At 37.5% G+C, this 21,366-nt stretch overlaps 1 protein-coding gene across 1 annotated transcript in view; it reads right to left on the bottom strand.

Moving 5' to 3' along the window:
* LOC149183914 (oxysterol-binding protein-related protein 1A-like) overlaps window positions 1-21,366 on the bottom strand; it is a 223,242-nt gene that overhangs the window by 129,266 nt on the left and 72,610 nt on the right. The window contains exons 3-4 of the mRNA XM_089417309.1: window positions 19,052-19,408; window positions 1,318-1,417 (exon numbers count right to left, since the gene is read on the bottom strand). Of these exons, the coding sequence (XP_089273435.1) occupies window positions 1,318-1,417; window positions 19,052-19,408 (457 nt within the window). The remainder of the gene's footprint in view (window positions 1-1,317; window positions 1,418-19,051; window positions 19,409-21,366) is intronic.

Here is a 21,366-nt window from a genome sequence, read left to right as displayed (position 1 = left end):
ACTTCTACGTTGCCCCTACATGGGCCCTGCGTCAACCTCTAAGTCACTGTGTCAACCCAACTGAGAATCGATCTGCCTTCAGGAGCCTTATCCAGCCCTCCCGAGTGAGAAACATCATCTCCTTCAGCAAATTTGGACCTTTGCACTGGAAGTTGTTGCGCTGCTCTACATGGGGCTTGCGTGAGCACTTCCTAGATCTACATCACCCTCTCTGCCCTCTGTGTTTCCTCCTCTGTGCGTCTCTCTACCTCTCTGCTGAGTATTCTTGGCTTCAGATTAGATCCTTCAACCAAAACTTTCTCTACCCCTCTCTGCAACAGCTCACTATCGAAATTCACCCCGCAGTTGCTCTACTTCAGAAAATCGAACTTTTGAACTCTCAGTGTGTTTTTCCAAGTGACCCTAAAGCTTCCTTAAATAATCCCCTTGTTGACATTCAACGGCCCAAATTAGAAGTTAACCAATGGCTAAGATCATTTCTACTTGATCCTTGTCTTCTTCTAAAAGTTACACCCACAACTTATATTAATACCCTTCAATTATTTTATTTTCCTAAATTTCGACTTAAGGTCTTTTTAAAAATAATTAATTATTTTAATACCACTGTTTCTAGGTGGAATTTCCCATAACGCTTTTTGGGTTCTTTGGAATACATGTGCCTAAGCCTCTCAGCAAAATTTGAGACTTAGTGCACATCTGATGCTACTAGAAATCAACATCCTGGTGATATGATGTAACAAATTCAGTCTTTGATTTGTTACCAGATTAATCTAGGTTAGATTACCCAACCTAAATTAGATTGTTATTAGTGGTCAACCAAAGGTTTCTAATGTCCACATGGTTCTGCTTGAGAAGGCTGTTTGTCTATCACAGTGCATAAGTCTACCTCAGGCCTTATCTTCTAAAAAAGCATAATTTAGAAGCAAGAAAAAATGAATCGTGAGTCACATAATGAGAGCGTCCAAATTTATAATACTTCATAAAATTTGATGTTGAAACGTTGTTCATAAGAGTAAAAAAACAATACCTATTCCAAAAGTAAAGTTTGTTAAAATTAATTGACACATGTTACAATGAACAAATGCATGGATTAATTAAATTTACAACTGAATTTCCACAAAAGATATAATAATTATCTACAATGTCTAAAACAAGGAAGAAAAGTGTAGATGTTTTAGATGCTTGTAAACATGATAACTGTATAGATTCGATAGTAAAAGTTTAAGGGAACATATTATAAGATTAAGTCGTATAAATTTTTAAACCTACACAGGAAGATATACTATGAAGCATATGCATCAGCCATATGCCACTTACCGCTATACCTTCCATTCCCAGATCCACCAGATGCATCTTGCTCCTTTGACCAACATTGAGTTTCATCAACAACTGTAGTTTCTAGCTCTACTTTTTCTGCCTGCACAATCAGAGAGCAGGAAAAAACTGTTTATCAATATACAAATAAATGTCAAATATATTAAAGTACACAGAGAATAATGTAGCAGAAAGAACTCCATTTCATCGTAATTTTGCTGGCTTCAATGTGCAAACCACACAAGAATCCAAAGGAATTACAATACCTTCATGCATATCCTTGTCCATAAAATTCCACGTATTTGGGGAGTCACTATTACATCTATTCCAAATATCACTTTTATTGACTTAAATGCTTGTTAACAAATAACTCTTTAGCATTTTTTGAGTTAAAAGCATAAAGACCAGAATACGACGAAGACTTGCAAGACATCCAAATAGATCCTAATGACAAAAGACCAAAATATTATGCCCAGTGCCCTTCATACATTACATGAATGACTGTAACATCTACATAACATGCTGTTGTACAACCCGAAGCAAGGTTTCCAAAATGCTGTTAGCAAAGGACTTAATTTTCTAGCAAAAAATGGAACACTATAGCGTGATAGGTAAAATCTATGTCAACTATATCTCTAAATAAAAAGGAAGACAAAATTTCAGAGTCCACTAATTTACATCCTATCAATATTTTCTGCAACTTTGAACTAAAGTTGTGATGTAGTAACAAAGATGTTTAGTTTTCCTATAATTTTAAAAATGTTTTCCATTAAGTGATCTGTTAAAGAGAAGCATCCACCATGGAATTCAATTTGGATAGATTACTCCACCTTTTGACAAACCAATCCTCTATAATGCACCTTAAATCACTCTTTCTCTTGTTTCCTTGCAAGTTCAGGAATAGCTTATCACATTGACATTCAATGCATTAAAATCTCAAAACTGCGGAAAGTAGGGACCAATACATGGAGAATGAGTATTCACTGAATTTTACAAGTAAAGAAAAACAAGAATATACAAGATACCTGAATTCTGGGTACCAAACAATGTCAGAATCTACAGAAATCAACAGTATGTTTTGGTATATCTAAGTTTAGATTGAGTCTTTCTAAATTGTGACATGCAGATGAAACAAAATGAAAGATGGAAGAACTTGACAATATGAAAGAGATACTACTAATTTTATCAGCGGGATCTTTTACCAACAGAAAGGCTTCTTGTGATAGAACATGCATAATGGTCATAACTACTAGAATGTCCTTTAGACCAATGTTATACTACTAATTTCATCCTTGGGATCTTTTACCAACAGAGAGGCTTCTTGTGATAGAATATGCATAATGATCATAACTACTAGAATGTCCTTTACACTAATGTTACACCAGTGTTGATAATATCGGTATTGGCAAAATATCGGCGAGGGTCCAGCAAACATCTTATCGGCAATATCGGCAAACATCGACAAGCATAAAAAAATCAATTTTTTCAAATTCTTAAACATAGCCGATATTCTCAAAATATGGCGATATTTTTGCCGATATTTTCAAAATATCGCGATATTTTGCCGATATCTGACGATATTTTGAAAATATCACGATATTTTCTCGGCGATATATCGTTTTGTTGAAAATATCACGATATTTTCAAATATCACCGATATTATCAACAGTGTGTTACACTACTAGTTTCATCCTCAGGATCTTCTACCAACAAAAAGGCATATTGTGATAAAATATGCATAATGGTCATAACTACTTGAATGTATTTTAGCCAATGTTTTAGAACTCAGACTCAACCTCACAATTGGTTGTTGAAATTTCTAAGTCTGACACGTTAGAAATCCCTACTGCATTATCTGGTTTAATTTCTCCTACTTTTTCATTCCATTAACAAGTTATTTATAAATATAAATACTGAAATAAACACAAATGCAACCTTAACTCATATACAGATCAACCATTGAAACACTGAGACAAACACACAAGGGACACCGTTATTTTTGGACAATCGTCCCCGGAAAAACCCAATGCGGGAAAACTGGTGTAGCAGTTCTGAGGGTTTTATTATTCATGCAGATTCTTGAGTACAACTAGGGTGTCAGAAATGGCTCACCCAACAGAGGTTGTTACACGACAGTAATACCTCTTCTCGGAGACAGATATTTAGCTCCTCAGCTCTAGTTTGCCTCACGAAAATCCTTTCGGCGCTTCCTCTTAGCTCTGCGTCAGCCCTGCTAGCCTCAGTGTAGCTCCTGAAGCCTCTGCATCAACCTTTTGGCTCTCTGCGTCAGCTTTTGGCCCTTTGCGTCACCTACGCAAGCCTCTCTGCCTCTGCGTAGTCCCCAGCTGCCTCAGCGTAGCTCTAGCTGCCTTTGCATCAACCTCTTCAATCTCTGCGTTGACCCTCTGGCACTATCCCTGCCTCTTTGCTATGTACTCACTGCCCCTCGCTGCAACAAATCACTTGTTCGAATTTTCTAAACAAGCCCCGCTCCAGAAAATCGAACTGACTAATCAATCTTGGTGTATCTCCAACTGACCCTCAAGCCTCCTCTTATACTTTTCCTGTTGAATCTTCAACGGTCGTGATTAAGTCTCTAATCAACGGCTAAGATTAAATTTGGCTTGATCCACGTCATTTAGAACATTCTCACCCAGTTTTATATTAATACCCATTAATATTTTCATTTTCCTAAGTTTAGACATAGGAACCCCACTAAAAATATTAATTATTTTAATATCTCTCCAACCGGGTGGAATTTTCCCAAACCATTTATGGGTCTTGGAGATCTTATGTGCCTTGGCCTCTCTACCAATTTTCATGGCTAGAGCACATCTGATGCTACCACAAATCAACATTGGTCAAGGGTCAACTCAGACCCACAATCAGACTCAGAATGACTCGGATCGATCTGATTTCAATGGATTCAGTTTATTAAAATATACACAAAATATAGAATGTTGATGAAAAAAGTATATTTTTAAAGATTCCAACCATGATTCCAAAAAATTATTGAAATTTTGAAAGAAAGCATTATGAATATTGTTGGGATTTAAGGCAATAAGTTTCAAGGTGATATGAAGAGTAAATCTAGCAAAATGGTTTCGAATTTGTTCAAGAGAATAAGAGTGAGTGATGGACCCTTTTAAATGGCCATATGGGGTCAACTAATGTCTCCCTTGAAAAGATATAAGTGGATCCAAGGTGATGACTAGGGTTGTCCACTACAAACCCTAGAAGAATATTTAATACTCTCACAAGCTTCAAGATAAAATTCAAGGGAAGATTCTCCACCAGAAACCTTCTTAGGCTTTAAAAGAAAGGGTCTATCCAAGAATAATATAAAGAGAATGTACCCTCACCACTAGATAAGTACATTTACACTTAATAACATTAATAATAAATCCGCAAAACTTGAAAAGACCAGTTATTCAAGAAATCATTGTGCATCCATAAACCCTAGCCATGATTATCCATAGAAGCTACAAAGCCATCCACAAATCATCCCTTCAATGCAGTGCATTTAATCAGATATCAATAGCTCCAATAACAGGACAAAACATCTCCAACAAAATTTCAGAAATTCAGAATTTGCTAAGGGATTTCGTCCCCAATCGAACCGTGAGAAATAATGAGGAAGTGCACCTTTATTTATGGGGAGACGGTCAACTTCATTTACAATTAAATATTAATGTTTCAAGAGAAAGCCCCTAGTCTAGCCTACGGAGGAGTAAAATGCCCTCTTCTCTAATTAATTAATTCAAAGCCCATAAAGAAGGGTTGTCCACGCCACGTGTACAATGAAATCACGTGAAATAACCTTCCAAATCTTCCTCGACATGTGGATATGTGGGCCTTCAAGGTACAACATGTATCCTTCCAAAAGGTGGAATAATTCCAACAAACAACTTAAGAGGCACCCCTCAAATCCATTTCAACATCAAAGCTCACAAAATTCAGCTCAAATCAAATTTGTAGGTTGGTTCAAGCATCTAAGAAGATCATTGTCCCCACAAACACACAAATAAATATATATACATCAACATTTTTACATTAACATGATTTGCTCTCCAAAGTAGAAATAATAGATGCCCCAACAATCTTCTAACCATGCCAAAATGAGTTTCCACTTGGATTCGTCTTCTTCAAGATTCATAGACTTTTCCTCGTAATGCTACTTAAGTAGTATAGTGTCAGCCTTGTCAAACAATTTCATTTCTACCTCTTTCTACTCTAGGTGTTTGTCTAGTTTTTGCAACTCCTTGCCCATCTCATTATGTCACCTCATGTTAGGTCCCTATAATACTAGTGATTACCCCATTACTATTGTAGTTGTATCCCTTATTAATATTGTTGTGCCTCTATTGTCCCCATATTGTTATTATTGTGCCCCATATAATCCATCTATTGTTATTTTTGTGCCTTTATATTATTATTGTTAAGTCGGCTGGGTTATATTGTGACTCCTTAGACTCCTATATATAGATAGAAATGAGGTTTTGTCATTTGAATCATCAAAGAATCATTCATTTGTGTAATGTAAAGGAGGTTGCCCCCTCAAAGAGGTTGAATTCTAAGGCGTTGATCTATCTTTTCTATCTTTTTGTGAGCTGGTTTCATAACATTTGGTATCAGAGTGTTGGATTCTAGGGTTTCGTTGCTCCATATAGGTCATCGTGGGATTTTCGCTCTAACCTTTTTTATGCGATGTTTTAGAAGTGAAAAAATCCGATTTGAGAAGAAATAGCACTGAACCTCGAGTTCGAATTTCAGAAGTTTTCGCACTATATTTGCGGAGATATGATCTAAGGAAGTTGGTCCTTTTGCAGACTCCTGAATTACATTCCAAACAGGTGACCTAGGGAAAATCGTCATAAATTTCTCTCAGAGCATCGGATTGAAATTCCGTAATAAGGTATAGAAAGAGGATAGACTGTAGTTTCTTGTATATATTTTTCAGAGCCAAAGGTCAAAACAGGGACACGTGGCACGTCATACAAGTTCGCTCTACTGAATTAGTCTATAATCAGGTCACTGTGGGAGATTTGGCATAACTCTTCCTTGGAGAATCCAATTTGGATCAGACTGGTGGCATTGGAAAGAGGACACAGAGGGTTACTGCAAGTCGCAATTTCAGAACTGGATGATCCGAAATTACAAAGATACATCAGAGGCAATATTGAGCTCCTACAAAGTGAAAAAATATGTGTAGATGTTTTTAAATTTTTGCTTAAACTTGGTTTGAAAAATTATTTTGAAAGAATTCAAAGGGCATAGTAGAGCATTATTATCGGTAACTGATGCCCCAGGGAAAGAAAATGCAAACACCTAGTAAGCAACCTGAAAGCTCTAGCATGACTCATGAAGAAGAGGAAGAAATGCTACATGATATATCAAAATTATAAGACCAAGTGCAACAAATGTCTCTCTCACAAAAGCTAACAGAAGCTAAGATAAATGGCGTGGAATCTAAGATAAAGGGCATGGAAGCTAAGATGGACGATGTGAAAATAGATTTGAAGACAGGCATGGCAGATTTGAAGACAGATTTGACAAATTTTCTACAAGAAATACTTACTAATGGTGAAAGGGTAGTAAAGGAAACCCATGATGCAAACAAAAGAAATGTTAATCATGATTTCATAGACTCTATTGTTGGATCGACGACCCACAATATTCCAAAAATCGATATGAGGAGGTTTGATGGCAAGGATCCCGCAACATGGATATTACAGATGGAGCAATTTTTTGATCTCAATAATGTGCAAAACACACAAAAGGTACGGATTGCAACTTTATATTTGGAACCAAATCAGTTTGTATGGTATCAATGGCTTTGCTCTCGTAAACAAATTATCACTTGGGCAATTTTTACGGAAGAATTGACAGCACATTATGAAGATACAAAAAGCAACACTTTTTTTAGCCAATTGATAAGTCTCAAACAAAAGGGTTCAATAATGGAGCACATTGAGGAGTTCCAAAAATTGAACATAAAGGTAAAAAATATTCCAGAGGAGCATAGGATTGATGTGTTCATAGGGACTTTAAAGGATAATATCCAACATGATGTTCGCCTTTGGGAACCTGATTCATTAGAGAAGGCATTCAGGTTAGCAAGAAAAATGGAAAGCAAAATTATGGCAACCAGGAAGCATACCACTCACAACTATAAAGATGGAAGTGTTGTTGCCCCTAGTCTTCCACAACCTATAAGGTTGACACCACAACAATTGGAAGAAAAAAGAGCAAAAGGGCTTTGTTACAGTTGTGATAGCAAATACACTAAGGGTCATAAGTGTGCTGAGAAGAAATTATTCTACATAGATTGTGAAGAGGAAGAAGAAAAGGAGCAAGAAAGGTCAAAAGAAGAGGATATACTCCAGGAACAAAGCCAAGATAATAAAGAAATGAATCCGACCATATCTTGTAATGCATTGGCTGGAATTACCACTCCTCAAACCATCAAGATAGAAGGACAAATCAAGAAGAAAAAGGTAATAGTGTTGATTGATTCAGGAAGTAACCACAATTTTATTCATTGTAAGGTAGCAAAAGAATTGAATTGCTTTCTATATCCAGCACCAAAGTGTCAAGTGATGGTTGCAAATGGAGGAACAATAAATTGCTCTGGAAAGTGCCATAATATGAAGCTATCCATGGGAGAATATGTATTGACTAGCCCAATGCTTTCCATTCCAATGGGAGGTGCTGATGTTGTACTAGGAGTCCAATGGCTACAATCCTTGGGTACAATAGCTTGTAATTTTCAAGAACTTTTCATGAAATTTTTTGTGAAAGGAAAGGAAGTTGAATTAAGGGGTATTGCAGGGAAACCTAGAAAGATAATCAGCTCTAACGATATGACAAAGCTTCTAAAAAAGGAACAAAGAGGTGTAATTGCACAATTGTGTTCGCTAGATGTTTCCACATCGAAATCATCTATTTTTCCAGATCTCCAAAAAGTCTTGGACAATCATTCCAAGGTATTTGAGACTCCCAAAGGTCTCCCACCTATTCGTGATCATGATCATGCTATTCATCTTATTCCAGGAATTGTTCCTCCAAACATCAGGCTGTACAGATATCCCTATGCCCAAAAGAGTGAAATTGACCGTATGGTTGCAGAAATGCTAGAGGCTAGTATAATTCAACCTAGTCAAAGTTCTTTCTCTACTCCAATAGTGTTGGTGCACAAAAAGGATGGATCATGGCGCATGTGTCCGGATTATAGGGAGCTCAACAAGCTCACTATTAAAGATAAGTTTCCCATTCCTGTCATTGATGAATTACTGGATGAATTGCATGGATCAATTTACTTCACCAAGTTGAATCTTCGTTCAGGATATCATCAAATCAGAATGAAGACTGAAGACATTTCGAAAACAACATTTAGAACTCATGAGGGTCATTATGAATTTTTGGTCATGCCTTTTGGCCTTACCAATGCACCTTCTACATTTCAAGGTTTGATGAATTCCATTTTCAAACCCACCCTTAGAAAATTTGTGTTAGTATTTTTTGATGATATCACTACAACAAGTCTTGGAAGGATCATGTTAAACATGTTGACAAGGTGCTACAACTATTGGAGGAGAAACAATTATATGCAAAAAGATCCAAATGTTTCTTTGGAGTACAAGAGGTGGAATATCTGGGTCATATTGTATCTCATGAAGGAGTTAAGGTAGACCCTAGCAAAATTAAAGCCATTAAGGAATGGAAAATCCCCACATCCATAAAGCATCTGCGAGGATTTCTCGCGTTGACAGGGTATTATCGCAAGTTTGTTGAAAATTATGGAAGAATAGCAGCACCTCTAACAACATTATTGAAGAAAGATGCATTTTCATGGACTCCAGAAGCAACAAAGGCCTTTGAACATCTTAAAGAGGCAATGTGCCAAGCACCAGTCTTAGCTACACCGAACTTCACAAAAACCTTTATTGTGGAATGTGATGCTTCAGGAAATGGAATTGGTATTGTTTTAATGCAAGATGAAAGACCCATTGCTTTTGAAAGTCGTCCAATCAAGGGAAAGATTTTACACAAAGCTATTTATGAGAAGGAAATGTTGGCAATACTACATGCACTTAAGAAATGGCGACCCTACCTAATGGGAAGACACTTCAAGGTAAAAACGGATCATGATAGTCTTAAATACTTTTTAGAACAAAGATTATCCTCTGAAGAGCAACAAAAGTGGGTCACAAAGATGTTGAGTTATGACTTTGAAATCATCTACAAAAAAGGGAAGCAAAATGTGGTGGCAGATGCACTCTCAAGAAAGGATGAGGATGTGGAAGCATTGTTGTGCGCCATTTCTATTATCCAACCAGATTGGATAAACGAAGCAAGGGAGGAATGGAAGAATGATAAAGAAGTGTGGGCACTTATTCGAAAGTTACAAGATTCCAGTACATCTGATACATTTAGCTGGCAAAATGATTCGTTATGGTACAAAGATCGCTTATACCTCTGTAAGAATTCCCAACTCAAACAAAAGATTCTTATGGAATTGCACACTTCTCCCATAAGAGGGCACTCAGGATTTTTAAAAACTTACCACAGGGTTAAGAAGGAATTTTTTTGGGATGGCCTTAAATCAGATATTCAAAAGTTTGTGGCGGAATGTTTGGTTTGCCAACAAAATAAAGTTGAAACAATTAAGACCCCGGGTCTATTACAACCTTTATCCATTCCAAGCCAACGTTGGGAGAAGGTTTTAATGGATTTCATCACAGGTTTACCCAAGTCTAAGGGAAAGAGTGTCATCATGGTGGTAGTTGAGAGACTTACCAAGTATGCACATTTTTGTGCATTATCACATCCATTTAAAGCCAGTACAGTTTTTACTGCATTTATGGAAACAATTCAAAAGCTACATGGAAACCCAAAGATTATTGTAAGTGACAGAGATCCCATTTTCACTGGAAATTTTTGGATAGAATTATTTTCTTGTCTCGGTACTCAGTTAGCTCATAGCTCATCTTATCATCCTCAATCTGATGGGCAAACTGAGATAGTAAACAAATGTTTGGAAGGATATCTTCATTGCTTTGTATCTGATAAACAGACACAATGGGTCAAATGGTTGCCTCTAGCTGAATGGTGGTATAACACTTCCTTCCATACAGCAACAAAAATGACCCCATTTATGGCACTTTATGGATATCAACCACCATCCATCACATCATATTTAAGAGAAAATTATAAGGTTCAAGCAATGGAACATCACATGAAGCATCAACAACAAGTCCTCCAACTCTTAAAGGATAACCTCGTGTTGGCGCAGAATAGAATGAAACAACAGGCAGATCAACATCGCAACGAAAGAAGTTTTGATGTAGATGATTGGGTATTCCTACGGCTACAACCATATAAACAAATATCCCTCAAGCAAGCTAAGAAGGATAATAAATTATCACCAAAGTATTATGGTCTGTACAAGGTGTTGCAAAAGATTGGTACTATGGCATACAAATTGGAGCTTCCTGCAGCTTCTCGAGTGCACCCAGTTTTCCATGTTTCATGTTTAAAGAAGATTATAGGCGACAAGCTCCTAATTCAAACAATATTGCCAGAACTTGACGAGGAAGGAAAAATTATATTGGAACCAGAAGCAGTCACAGAAACAAGAACTCGACAGCTACGAAATCGATCAATTTCGGAGTATCTCATCAAGTGGAAGAACTTATCCACTGAAGATTCCACATGGGAGGATGATAGTTTTATACAGAAGCATCCAGAACTACTCAAGCGTTGAGCTCCTATTTTTTTTTTAGTCAATGTATTGCTTCACAAATTACCAAAAGGGATATGGCATCCAATGAAATAAATAGGATTTGTTACCCAACAATAGTGGGTGACCCCATAGGAGAAAATTTTACCCAACCGCTTAGGAGGCATAAAACAAGGTTTCGATCACCTAATAAGTTCCCCTAGACTAAGGCCAGGCGGGGGAATTTAACTAAGGGAACATGATTCACCTAGGAAAAACATTATAAATGATAAAGAGGTGAAAAATGGGTCATCTCCTAGGCTAATGAAAAGTCACCTTCAATATATAAGGTGAAAAGTTCTTAAAGTGACTTTATAAAATTAAAAAATATGAAATGGCAGTAAAAGTGGCCATAAAGTTATAAAAGGGGAAAATTGACAAGTCTCTCCTCATTCTATCATTTTCCAATTAAGAAAAAATGATTTTTGGAAAGCTTTTGGAGAAAAGCTTAGGGTTTGAAGAACCCTAGTTGCCATTGTAAAATTCGGTGTTGAAACTATACACCTTAGTTGGTTCAAAGAGCGGAATCACTTAGATTTCGCCATTGTGTTTCACTAAAGAAGAAAATTTGCGGAAGATAATGCAAGTAAAGGTGTTCTCAGTTGATTTTATCTTCTGATTTTGTGTGTTCTATATATCTTCTTACAGGTGGAAATTTGAAGACAAATCTGGAGCCAAGGTTACTGTTGAAGAGAGGTCAAGTTTCCCCCCCATTTTGCTGGATGAGTTCACTAAAATAAAGGCTGAGTTTGAAAGAGAAAGCAAGGTCAAGTTTTGGGACCCCTGTAGCACGAGTTTCCTTTTTCAAGTGGGTTGAATAACCTTCCTGACTTGTTGGGTCGAAGTCTGCATTAAAAGGGGATCAATTTATCTGTTGAACCAAGGTCGAGTTTTACCTTTGCTGGCTGTGTGTACAAATACCTCTGTTTGCTGGGAAAAGTGTGCTCAAAAAGGGGACATGTTCCTTTGTTTATCCCTGTGGGAGCTGCTGGAAATGATCAGAGTGTTGGGGCTTGGTTTATTGCTCAAGTGTTGAAGTGTAAAAGTGCTAAAGTGGACCAATATTTCCTTGCTTGCTTGCTGGATGAGTTGATATACCCATTCACAGTAATGCATAGAGGCCGACTACTTGTTGGGGAAGTCAAATCCTTGCTGTAAGTGGGTCGAATACCTTGCTGAAGTTGTCCATTACATAGACTGAGGTGTTGGATATCTATTGCTGGAGCAGACTCTGAGTTGTAGGGCAGCATACATATCAGGTTCCAGTGTTCTCTTAGTCTAGTGTATCATTTGTCAAGTGATGTCATGGCTGTAAACTCTTGAAGATTGATGTGAAATTTCTGAATATGTATTTTAGTGGAGAATGTTGATATCTTGGCTATCCCTATTGTTATCCATGAAGTTAATGCTTGCTGAGTTAATATGAATATTATACCATTGTTCTGAAGTATTTTCATAAGCACATATTTTGGCATTATATGGTCATTTAAAAAAGGAAAAACAGAGACGCATACCATTTAACTATTTGACGAAATGTGCCACTGAACACACATTCAAAACACAGAGGTTTTAGGGGGAAATTTTGAGCCATCTCAGTGGGGTATCTTACAGGGGTATTAGAGCATGTTCTTGGACAGTTGTTGGGTTTGAAGGATGGGCTTGGACAGAGATTTGATCAGTGTTGCAAACATTGCGATCAGGGTTAAATCGGTGATGGTCCGAAACCAAAAAAGATTGGGAAAATCAGGAAAAAATGGATAAAAATCGGCGAAAAATCAGCAAATACAAAATTATTCATTTTTTTCATTTTTTTTCATTTTTTTTAATATCTAAAGCATCTACAACATAAAATAAATGCATTGACACATAAATATGATAAAATAACTAATATATAAGATATGTAATATCATTTCTAGTGCTACATCACAAATAACAGTGAATCATGTCTTGAATACTAATTCTTGAGTCCCAACTCAGCCTCAAAACATCAACAAAAAATATAATAATGTATCACATACCATGAGCCATAATGTCATATACCATAAAATGAACAAAATAACTAATACTATTGATTTCCTCTGCCCCTCTTGCGAAAAAATGCAACAACGTTCCCTCTAGATATAGATGGCGGTGGAGTTGACAATGTACTTTGTTGTGCTCTAGAAGTTGAAGAACTAGGAGCTATAGGAGGTAGACCACATCCTCTATTGGTGACAGGGGTAGCTTGGGTAGGTCGTGTCGCCTCCTCCTCCTCCTCCTCTACCCCCTCCACTACCTTCTGCTCTAACTAGTCAACGGCCGACTCCATGATAGGCCTCTCAGCCTCAACCCTCCATACATCAATGGTGTCAATCCCATCCAATGAGATGGCCTCCACATCAGGTGTCCTTTCTAGTTGCCTCGCCCAGATTGTAGTAGACGTAGACCATGTCAGTAAGTCGTTGGGACCATTGTTTTAAAACTCCGACTCGATATCGACTCAGCCGGCTCGATTTCAATGACTCGATCGTTGTAAAAAATACATTAAATATTTTTCTTTTATAAAAAAACATAATTTTAAAGATTTTCATTCATGTTTCCAAACACACAGCATTAGAATATAGATAGAAGACAACATATGATCAAAGTAGGCTCATGAATATATCCATTATATCAAAGTGGCACCCAGTGCACTGTCCAATACATACATGATAATGATATAGAGATCAAAACAAAAACACATAACCAAGGAGACTAGAAATGGCCTCTACAACAAAAGTAAACTATGACTAGTACTACTGGCTTGTGGCTACTGCTAGAGGAGCCAAAATCATCTAGATCAACCACTGGTAGCATACCTACATGCTTCATAGTTTGTAACGTATTTTTAATCTTGTACCCTCATCAATCATCTTAGACCATCTCACCAAGATGGATGTTAATAGATGTATTCATGAGAAACTACAAAAGCAATTTGTATGTGACACAAATCAAGATATAGGATCCCTAACGCCAAAACTTCTGCATCCACATCTACATGCAGTCATGACAGACCCATCTACACCCCATAGAATATTTTGTGGCTATTCTCTAGTTTTAGGATCCCTTGGGGCAACTTCAAGTTTGTTCCCATCAACTTTGTAATATGTATAAAGATAAACTGCCATCTTCCAAGAGAGAATTGCACCTATAAACATTCTAACTAGGATCACATGTCTGATCAGCATTTCAATTTCATGTGCCCTCTTTATTACATGGTTCTTAGATAGTATCATTGTTTACTTAGAAATTCACATTGTTCCTTGAGGAATTTTATACAATGAAGGCAACAGATGTCTTGCTCCATTCTTACAGGAGATTTCATGTTCTTGGCAAAAAGTTCACAACATTAGATCCTATCAAATTGCCAGCGCCAGACTCATCACTTTCTATTTTCAAGCACTAAACGATTCATGCCACAGGAAGCCGAGTGAACAAGTAAACAACCTATGAAAACAATTAGCTAATGTGGAATTCATGTGTCCACCAGCTTTTAACACAAATCTCTTCACCAAAAAGCAAGTAAAAAAATCGTTGTTTTTTTTAGTTTTCAGGCCACTGTTACCGAGCCGACCGAGTAGGCTCAGACTCGGCCAAGCCAGCCGAGTTTTTACCAAGCCGGCCAAGTTGTTAGACAACTCGGTCGGCTCAGTAATAGCCCGACCGGCCAAACCGGTTTGATGGCCGAGTCAACCCGATGAAGGCTTGACTCGAACCAACTCGGCCGAATCAGTTCCGAGCGGCCGATTCTTAAAACAGTGGTTGGGACTACGACCTGTACAACGGTCATAAATTAATAAATTATAAATAATAAAATAATAATAATAAAAAATATTATTTAATGAATTCAAAAAATTAATTGGAACATTTGGAACATTTTAAGTTTTAACCTGTTGCGCTTCTTGGTGTGTATTTTTTCAAATACACTCCAGTTGCACTCGCATTCGGAGGAGCTACATGTTTGGCTAAGCACTTGAATGGCAAGCCTTTGGAGATTGGGTATTTTGCCACCATAGCTTCTTCACCATGCATCTACAACAAATAAGATAAACATAAGAAAAAAAAATGAAATTTGAAAGTTGAAGCAAAGTATGAAGTTATGAACTAAAAGAGACAATGAAATTTGAAACAAACTAAATCTTACCTGCCATTTTAGTCTTCCTATCAACCACAGTCATTTCAAAGCTAAATGTGCCACCTGCCATCCAGTATATCTCCATTTCTTTGGAGATTTCTACACGTTCTGCTAAAGAGAGCACCATCTCCCAAGCGTCATTGACCATTATGGAACTGTATTCCTCCACCATAGCATCTACCCATACTTGATGCTGAACGGCCTCCTGAAAGCTAGACGGTTCTCCAACTTGAGCTACCAAGGCTTGGTATTTGTCTGGTTGTCTACTCTCCCTTTTCTTGTTTTTGGGCGCCACGACAAAATCTTTGGCATCTCGTAGTACCTATCGAAGTTCTCAACTCATTCTACCACTAGTAGTGGGTATATCTATTTGTTCCTCCTCTTCTTGAGGCTCCACCTCTGGATTTTTGCCTTTAGGAGAAATACTAGCGCTAGTTTCTGCTGGTCGAAGTGGCTGGACTAACGAATCATCCTTTGACTGCTCTTCGGAAGGCATTTCTCGGGATTTTTTGAAAGCTTTGTCCTCCATGAACTTTACATTCCATCGAATTACGATCTTCCTATTCCCCGAAAGATAGACTCTATATGCCTTAGCATTCTCGCTATATCCTACAAGATATCCTTTCTCTGCAGTTTGATCCAATTTCTTCCTCTTTTCTTCGGGTACATGGCAATATGCCAAACTCCCAAATATCCTGAAATGACTCACCTCAAGCTTCATACCGGTGAAGACACTCTCCAGAGTAATCTTACCTAATGCCCTGTGAGGAGCCTGTTCTAGATATACATTGTCGTGTTGCATGCTTCTGCTCATAGAAACTTGGGCATATCCTAGTCATACAACATTGCCCTGGTTGCTTCAACAATAGTTCGGTTCTTCCTTTCTGCTACTCCATTCTGCTCCGAATTATAAGGGGTTGTCCACTATCTTCTGATGCCTTCCCTTGCGTGAAAATCAATGAAGTCCTTGTCGATGTATTCTCCACCATTGTTTGAGCGCAATATCTTTATCTTCTTTCCTGTAAGATTCTCAACTAGAGCCTTGAACTCTTTGAATCGACCAAAAACCTCATCCTTGGTTTTTTAAAAGTAGATCCAAGTCTTTCTGGAATGGTCATCAATGAAGGTAACGAAATATTCAGCACAACTAAGAGCTTTTGTGGACATGGGTCCGCAGATATCTAAGTGTATCAATCCCTATTGTTGCTTCTGGAAAATGCTGCCTTGGCGTACTTTCCTAATGCGCATCCTCTACATACATCATCTCATTTGGTACTTAATTCTGGAACTCCTGATATTGTTTTCCTAAGAATTCTCAGAGCCCCATGGTGTAAGTGTCTCATCCTCCTGTGCGATAGTTCATTCAAATCTTTATCCCCACTGTTGCTTATTAGTGCCATTGAAGATTCTAGTTGTAATCTATACAGCCTGTTACTTTTGATTCCAATCTGGGCCTTATTTTTCCAACTTGGGTGTTTGACATATACTTTCTCCTTGATGAATAAAACGCCATAGCCCTTGTTATGCAGATGAGATACAGAGAGTAAGTTCATCCCTAATCCTGGCACATGCAGCACATTGGTTGCCCAAAGTCGATCCCCTGCTTCTGTTTGAAAGACTATAGTACCTCCTCCAACGGGGGTACACTTTGCCTTATTTCCCATGGTGATCTGAAAATTCATCCTTTCTTCCTAATAATTCAAAAAACATTTTCGTATTCCTGTCATATGCCAGGAATCTCCACTATCTATATACCAAACCTCAGAGGAGGCAAAACTTGCTAGGCAAGTGGCTTCTTCTTCCAGTCTGGAAACTAACATAGAATAATCATGATCCATGTTCTTCGTGCTCTCTTCTTTCTCTGGAGATCTGCGTGAGTCCCTCTGGGTTGATGCCTCGACATCATGCTCCTGACTCATAGCAAATTCTTCTATCCTGTTGCCCGATCTCTGCTCTGATACCATGTGAAAATTTCTAATACGAAATTCTACTGCAATAACTGATTTATTTCACCCACTTATTTCTCACAATAAGTTATTTACGAAACACCCTTCAGTAAACATTAAAATAAATTCTACTGCAGTTATCACATAATTACATAGAGAAAATAACAGTGATATACAAGCACAAGAAGCAATCACATCAACATAGTTGTTTTTGGACAATTGTCCCTAGAAAAACCCAATGTGGGAAAACCGGTGCAGCAGATGAGGGTTTTATTAATCTTCAGCAACAATCGCTTTACAAGGAATTATTTCACAGAGAAACTGAGACACTTCTAAGAGAAAACACCTAAGACAAAGTTTCTCCTCCTCCTGGAGAAGTTCTGACACCCTGGAGACCCTTCACCCACCTCTGCGTCACTCTGCATCAGCCTGCGTGAGGACTGTGTCTCCAATGGTGCTGCCTGCCTGCTCTTCCCTCTGCGCTGTCTCTTGAATGCCCTACGTCACCTCCTCCTCAGTCACTGACTGTTGTTGATGCCCTCCTCTTCCTCCACCCTGCAACTCTCCCTTTGAAACCAAACTCCTCCTTGAGAATCAATTTCCCTCGGGGTATTGAGTATTTGCCAGATGTATCTCCAACTGACTCTCAAGTCTTCTCTTATACTTTTCCTCTTGATGAATCAACGGCCGAGATTAAGTCTCTAATCAACGGCTAAGATTAAAACAAACTTGATCATCGTCTCTTAGAAGCTTCTCACCCATATCTTTATTAATACCCATTAATATTTTTATTTTCCTAAGTTTAGACTTAGGAACCCATTAAAAATATTAATTATTTTAATAACTCCTCATCCAGGTGGAATTTATCGAAAAAATTTATGGGTCTTGGAGATCTCATGTGTTCTAGCCCCTCCACAAAATTCCGAATCTAAAGCACATCTGATGCTACCCAAAATCAACAATTGTTAAGGAAAGAAACATGCTAAATAGTAAGAATTTAGATGGAGAATGATAAAAAAATGGGTGTTGAGGAAAACTGAGATGTTTTTACAACTAAGGATAGATGCAACAAATAGTGACATGGGAAAAACTACGAAAACATTGAATGCAGACTGGAGAATACATCCTAGTATGAGAATGACCAACATTGTAGAATGAAGGATGCGACTTCAGAGGAAAAGATAACCATTATCAAGAGTAAGAGTTGATGGGAAGCAATGACCAGAATACAATGATAAAAGGGGATAACAACTAAAGGTGGATTTGTATGTCTATAATATATAGAAATGCTAATAACAAAAGTGAGAACAAAATGCAAAGGGGATGTTGGATGGCAAGCTATGTCGGAATACCTAATAAGAATAGAGAGACAGCAGAATATAAGGATAGAAGGACGAAGGGTAAGAGACAAATACAGGAGCAGATAGAATTGGATGAAACTAACAATGTAGTTTATTGATTTTTTTTCTGAAAGTCGACAAGGAAACATGTGTAGGTTTTGTTGGATGAAAATGAAGAACAGATTTCAACTAAAAGAAATCTAGAGGGCTTGATGCCAATTAGTGTAAGCAAAGAGATGGAAAAGATTAAAATACATAATGTATCCAAACTTGATTAGTTAAAGTGAAAATGAGGGCATCAACACATATGATTCACTATTTCTTTTAGAATAAGAAATCTTAAACCTAACGATTGGATAATAATTTTAATTATAATGTAAGAAATTGTATTTATTATATGACGAAAAAACAAATCAGTGATTTCAGACAACAGATGGGTGAAGGAAAGCAATCTTCAACGTAGATCATTTGACACAACAGGAACAAAACAAAAGCTCATTAGATGAATGCTCTTCACCTCTAATTGCCTCAATGTGTCCATTAGATAAAATTGTTTCTGTTGTAGAATATTTAGTTGTTTTTGCAACTCAAAAAATTCAGACAGCATGATCTGCTCACAATCCTTGACTACTACTTCATTCACCCCTTCTTGCAATAGGCGATGTCTGAGATTCTCTGTTGAAATCTGGATATCTTCAATCGGTACTAGAAGGCTTCTGGTCAAGATGCGAGGAAAAAAGTCTTTTGAAGCTAACAATGCTTCTACCCATGCAGCTCGGTCCTCTCTAGATTCAGTCCGCAAATGTAGTGTCTTTGTACCAGTGAAAATTGAGAACCTTTTATCATCTGACTTACTCTCTCGGACAGAGGAGACCTGACAAAATTGATATACAGAATTAGCATCTTTTTAATACAATATCTTTCCAACCATTATCATTAATGAATGGCATAATTGTAACTGAAAAACATATATGCAAGGGCAATTAATATATTATCCTATCAGAACAAATAATACTAGGTTTCATGCCAACAGACATGGTGATAGCTAAAAGTTGGATGGTTCAAGCATAAATATGATTCTTGGATTCTTGTTAAGAGTTATTTGAGATCAATCATATCTCACTGGCCATTTCTGAAATAAGCGTTTGTCATCGAAATATTAAAACAGAGCTCCAATATTAATCTTAATATACCAACATTACGGTCAATGTTAATATATAATGTATAAGCGACCATGATGGTAATAACATGCTATTAATGCAATACAACTTTAAAGATAATGATAATAACTAATGTTAAGGTTAGTTGGTTTGTTAGGCCTCCCTAACCCTGTTTAGGTTTTATAAAGAATTGTAATGTAGGACGAAATAGGTAAGAGAATGATACATGTATTCAATGTAATTAGGTAGGCTATCTCAGGCTGAGCCTGTTATTAAATCTTACGGTATCAGAGCTACAGCAAGGGGTGGAGTTTTGTCTGGGCAAATTAAAGGTGACAACCAGCCAGCAAACAAGCAACAGAGCGAACAGATGTTGGCAAAAGAGGCATGGATTGCATTTAAAACCTGTAAAGGATTGATGGGCCATCAGACACAAAAAGATAAGTTCGAATTTTATTAATTTCTTTGATTTACAAATTAAAATTAATGGAATCTAATTTCTCTGATCTTTACACCTTAGAGAGAATAAAATCAAATTTACAACGTAAAAGGGAACCAGTTGGTGGATGGGCAGAGAGCCAAATTGAGCCAGCAGAGTTAAGGCATCAACATTAATAATTTGTAGATCTAAGGAAGCATATAAATTTGACACAATGGCGTCAACAGCTATGACAAGGCAAGACAGGTTGTGCAGCCATGGCAGTTGTATGGCGGCTAATCTACAAAACTGATGCCCAGCGTAACGAAGAACAAGAGACAGTAAGATTAATATAGCGACAAAAATATAAAGCTGCGGTAGTTTAGATAGGCTGAGAACACACATCAATAAAGCGACAAAAAAAAGCACTCCGCAAGTTTCAAGGCAGGATGATAACTTTCCCAGTTGGTCTAATGACTCTCCCTCTTGACGATTTGGCGGTTGAATTGGCTCGCTTGTATAGATTTTGGCATGGTGATTCTAAAAGAAATCTGTTCAGAAGTGTCAGAATTTGATGGAAAGAAGAGATAGACATAAATGGCAGCCAAATTAACGACGAAAAATTATGTGCATGTGACGATCTGAACAAATTTGCTCAGACAATAGCAACACGTAAGGATCTGACAGCAGCAACAAGGTAGGCTTGCTTACCTGCGACAACTGAAGCAGGTGACAGGCATTTCCCAGGAAACGGTAAAATAAAATCCGTTATTGAGCAGCAAAAATACAGGCGGCAGTTCAAAAGTAAAATTCCGAATACAGTTGTGGCAGTCTTGATCCTTCCAGCACGCATTGGTGCAAAGATCCACAAAATAAATTTATGAACGGAGTTGTCGTAGTTTTAAATTGAACGTCTTCTCAAGAAATTACAATTACCGCTGTTGTGGAACGTGCCAATATAAGGGAAATTCTGGTGTTATTTTCTAGGTGATAGAAAAGCCAACGTCATGGCATTGTAGGATTGCCGCCAGCGCATGCAAGCAGTGGGCACAGAATTCTGTACAAAGAAGGCACAGGAAATTCATGTGGAACAAAACATCAAGGCAGTAAAAAGTTTGTTGTGGAGTTGGTGCTATGAAGATGGGTGAAAGGTCATATTTAAACTTTTGGAACACATGAATTTTGCAAAACCAAGTGAACACGTTAGCTTTTTATCGCAAGGATTGTCAAACATCTATTGTGTTATTGGGCCTG

Source organism: Pinus tabuliformis, chromosome 3_2 (genome assembly GCF_031772625.1).
Source record: "Pinus tabuliformis cultivar Carrire ecotype Pingquan chromosome 3_2, CPIR1, whole genome shotgun sequence".
NCBI classification, from domain to species: Eukaryota; Viridiplantae; Streptophyta; class Pinopsida; order Pinales; family Pinaceae; genus Pinus; species Pinus tabuliformis.
Note: the sequence above shows the minus strand (reverse complement) of the source record. Positions and strands in the feature narration are given on the sequence as shown.